Raw genomic sequence first — 4,326 nt, 5'->3', positions numbered from 1 at the left:
CGCCCCGCTGAAAGGAGGCCCTAGGCTTGTATTTATAGGGCTTCAGAAGCGGTTATTTGGATGAGAACAAGTGATTTGGCTCTATCTTCAGTTAACAACAGCCGTTTTGCGTAATTGATCATCTTGTTGACTTGTACGCTTCGTTGCGGAATTGACCGTCGAACGCGTGTTGATTGACACACACGTGTTGATTGACGCACGCATGTTGATTGACGCGTGCAAGCTGATTAACGTGCGCGTGTTGGAACGCACGTTGGTTGATATACGCGCGTGTTGATTGACGCACGTGTGTTGATCGACGTGCACGAACTGATTGTCACGCGCGTGTTGATCGACGCGCATGAACTGATTGACGCGCGCGTGTTGATTGACGCATGCGAGCTGATTGGCGCGCGCGAGCTGACTGTCGAGCGCGCAGGTCACTTGATTCGCCGTTTTGCTTCAGGCGCTTGTCGGTGTCAGATAATCCTCTTAGACTCGGATAACGATGTTCGTCGTCTTCTCTCTGTCTCAAGCTGTGTACGGACACCTATAGGCATTTTTAGACGCCTACAGCATGTCCATAATATCTATATGTATGCAAGCAAGATACAATAAATCTCAAAACTAGATTAGATAGATATGAATGCTTTAATCTTTGACTCTAGGTGGTTAAACCTCTAATCAAGAGCACCAAGCTCTGATACTAATTGAAAGATACCCTAGAGGAGGGGGTGAATAGGGTTTATGCTAATCTAATCCGATTTAATACCAATTAAAACTAATTAATAAATATCCTAGCAAGTATGATATGTAACAAGATATATATGTAAGGATATACAAATAACACAAGGATAAAACAAATAAATAAAAACAATATAGTGGACAAACTAAATAATGAGACAAAGACGATATTGTAGGGGTTAAAAATTGCCTATAAGGCATTAAACACAGTTCAAGACAAGGAAAAGACGATAAACGTTATTATCCAAGTCAAAGGAATTCATCCAAAATCAGCAAGGCGACGAAGCGTACGCAAAACAAGGAAGCTGGAAGAATAACGAAGCTTGAACAGTGCCGAGTCACCAAATGGTGACTCGCACAGTTCCAAGTCACCAAGAGCTGACTCGCACAGTTCCGAGTCACCAGAAGCTGACTCGCACATTTCCGAGTCACCAGGACTCTTGTTGGATACAAAACCTCCCCAAACACGGATTTCGATGATTTTTAAGGATTCTTTCGTCCCAAAACCTCTCCAACTGCTCTGAGGTTATCCATAAACACGTTTAGACAGTTATAAACCGCAGATAACGTTTAAACATCAATTCCTACTAGGAGACACATCTCAAAAAGCCTATAAATAGAAGCCTAAGGTCTTCTTTGAAGGGGATCGGAGATCTGAGATTAAGAAGGCGAGGTGCTGTCAAATTGACCAGTAAACCATGAATTTCAGAGGAGAATCATCAGAGCTTGGCGAACACTTTCATAAAGAAAGCCCCCTTCGAAAGGTTTGTGATTCTTTTCCCTTCTTTCCTCCGGATTAAACTTGGTTTTAATCTCGAGAAGAGCCACAATCTGACTTGGTCGTGATTGTCGCTTCCGTAATTGTTTCCCTCGTGAAACAAGAGCGTCATTATATTGTCGATCGGCTTTGGTCTGCGGTGGTCCACGGACTAACGTATCCCCGGCACAGGCAAAGATCCCACGCAAAGCAGCGGGAGATAAACTACTGCTGCGTTTTGTTTGATAAAGTTGTAATCTTTATTTTTCGTTGTAAGAAGATCTTATAAAAAGATCAACTCTCTTTTCAGTTTTGAACTTGTAATCGATAAACGGTGTAACAGGTTTGAAAACAATGGAAAAGGCAACTTTTGACACAAACATCTAGGTAGTCCCAACATAAAGTCCATATAGATATCATGTCATGGCGCATCAGGAACAGGTAAAAGTGTATACAATCCCGTATTCTGAGACTGTCCCTTAGCAACTTGACAAACTAGACAACGCCGCACATATTTTCCGCTCTCTTCTTCAGCTGAGTCCAGTAATATTACTCCTCAATAGAAGCAATCATCTTGTCTCGCCCCAAGTGTCCTCCTAGCCCGCATGCATGAAGGTCTCGAATTATCTGCTCTCTTAGTGAACTCTGGGGTATGCACAACTGATCGTCATGAAATAAATAACCATCCTGAATATGAAAGCCTTTGACTGATTTATTCTGTTGGCAGTCATCCTAAATCTCCTTAAAGTCTTCATCCTCTGCATATAGCTCCTTTAGGTACTCAAATCCAATCACTTCTGCTTGCAAAGTCACCAATAAAATAGCTCTCCGACTGAGTGCATTTATAACTTTATTCTGCTGCCCGGATTTATGCTTCAAAACAAAGGTAAAAAGCTACAGATATGCGATCCAACGAGCATGCATGCGATTGATGGTAGTCTGACTATTAAGGGACTTCAAAGCCTGATAGTCAGTATTAAGCAGAAACTTCCGCAAGATCAAATAGTGCTCCCAATGCTTCAAAGACTAAACTTTGACATATAACTCTAGCTCATATGTGTTCCACTTCTGCCGAGCTTCACTGAGTTTATCGTTGTAGAAAGCAACTGGACGTCCTTCTTGAGATAGCACACCACTAATTCCTATAATGGACGCATCACAATCAACTTTAAACACATTTTGAAAGTTTGGAAGTGCAAGCACCGGTGCACTGGATAACTTCTCCTTGATCAGTATAAAGCTACGATCCGCTTCTACTCCCTAATTATTACTTGCCTTTCTTCATGCATTCAATAATAGGAGCTACAATACTACTAAAATTTCTGACAAATCTCCTATAGAACATTGCTAGGCTATGAAAACTACGAACTTCACTAACAGTCTTTGGTGTAGGCCAATCTCGAATAGCACGCACCTTCTCTTCATCAACATGGATGCCCTCTGCACTAACGATAAAGCCTAGGAATACAAGGCTACTAGTCATGAAGTTACACTTCTTCAGATTAATGTACAACTTGTTCTCTTGTAAAACTGTTAGTACCTTCCTCAAGTGGTCCAGATGTGCAGTCTCGCTCTGGCTATAAATCAGGATATCATCGAAGTAAACTACAACGAACTTGCCGATAAAGGATTTTAATACCCGATTCATCAAACGCATGAAAGTGCTAGGAGAATTAGAAAGGCCTAAAGGCATGACTAACTATTCATACATGCCTTCTTTTGTCTTGAAAGCAGTCTTCCACTCATCTCATTTTCTAATCTGAATCTGATGATATCCACTCTTGAGATCTATCTTAGAGAACACTTTTGATCCAGACAACATATCTAACATTTCTTCCAGCCGTGGGATAGGAAATCGATACTTCACGGTGATCTTATTGATAGCCTTATTGTCAACACACATGTGTCACTCTCTGTTCTTCTTCGGGACTAGTAATGCTAGCACGGCACACAGACTCATGCTAGGTCGTACAAGGCCTTTCTTGACGAGGTCATCCACCTACTTCTACAAAATTGCTCCTTCCTTTGGGCTCATCCGATAGTGTGGCAAATTTGGTAGCCGAGATCCCGGAATGAGGTCGATCTGATGTTGAACGTCTCAAAGCATTGGTAATTCAGAAGGAAGATCGTCAGGCATAACTGCATCAAATTGTTGTAAGAGGGTATGTACTTCAGGTGGAATTTTGGCAGAGGCAGAATCCTCTTTTCCCGATACAACAAGAGTATAAACCTCGTCGGATTGCTTCACATCTTTTATAAAATCTTCATTGTCAATGACTAAGAAAGACTTCTTGTCAGCAATAATTGTTTTGGTTGGCCCCTTCTCGGTTAGAGGTTTGAGTACAATTTGACAACCATTCTTCTTAAAGATATAAACGTTATTCTTCCCTCTATGCGTGATATCAATATCAAACTGCCATGGTCCACCTAACAATATATGACATGCGTCCATCTTAACTGCATCATACAATACCTCATCGATATAAGTTCGGCCAATGGAAAAAGATACCTGACATATCTCATCAACCTGCATGCCAATGGAAAAAGATCTTGTAAGGAGCGGGGTGCTTCTCCATCTTCAAACCTAATTTCTCCACCATGCGCCGAGAGATAATATTTTCACTGCTCCCACTATCAATGATGACATCACAGTGTTAGACCCTAGAGGGGGGGGGGGGGATTAGGGTCTTATGCTAATCTAATCCCAATTAATACCAATTAAAATTATGTTGATCAATTTGTTCTAGCAAGAATGAATGTGATATGAATATGAGCAATAAAGATGAATAATATGTACGCCAAACAAAACACAAACACACAATATGTTCACGAGGTTCGGTCCCCAC

At 41.4% G+C, this 4,326-nt stretch overlaps 1 protein-coding gene across 1 annotated transcript; it reads right to left on the bottom strand.

Annotated features, from left to right (window-relative positions):
• Window positions 3,579–4,013, bottom strand: LOC109842381. The gene has a single exon (XM_020411266.1). It carries the CDS (start codon window positions 4,011–4,013, stop codon window positions 3,579–3,581), a length of 435 nt encoding a protein of 144 aa, XP_020266855.1.

This window comes from Asparagus officinalis, chromosome 5 (genome assembly GCF_001876935.1).
Source record: "Asparagus officinalis chromosome 5, Aspof.V1, whole genome shotgun sequence".
Lineage (NCBI taxonomy): Eukaryota > Viridiplantae > Streptophyta > Magnoliopsida > Asparagales > Asparagaceae > Asparagus > Asparagus officinalis.
This window is presented reverse-complemented; position numbering and strand designations above follow the sequence as displayed.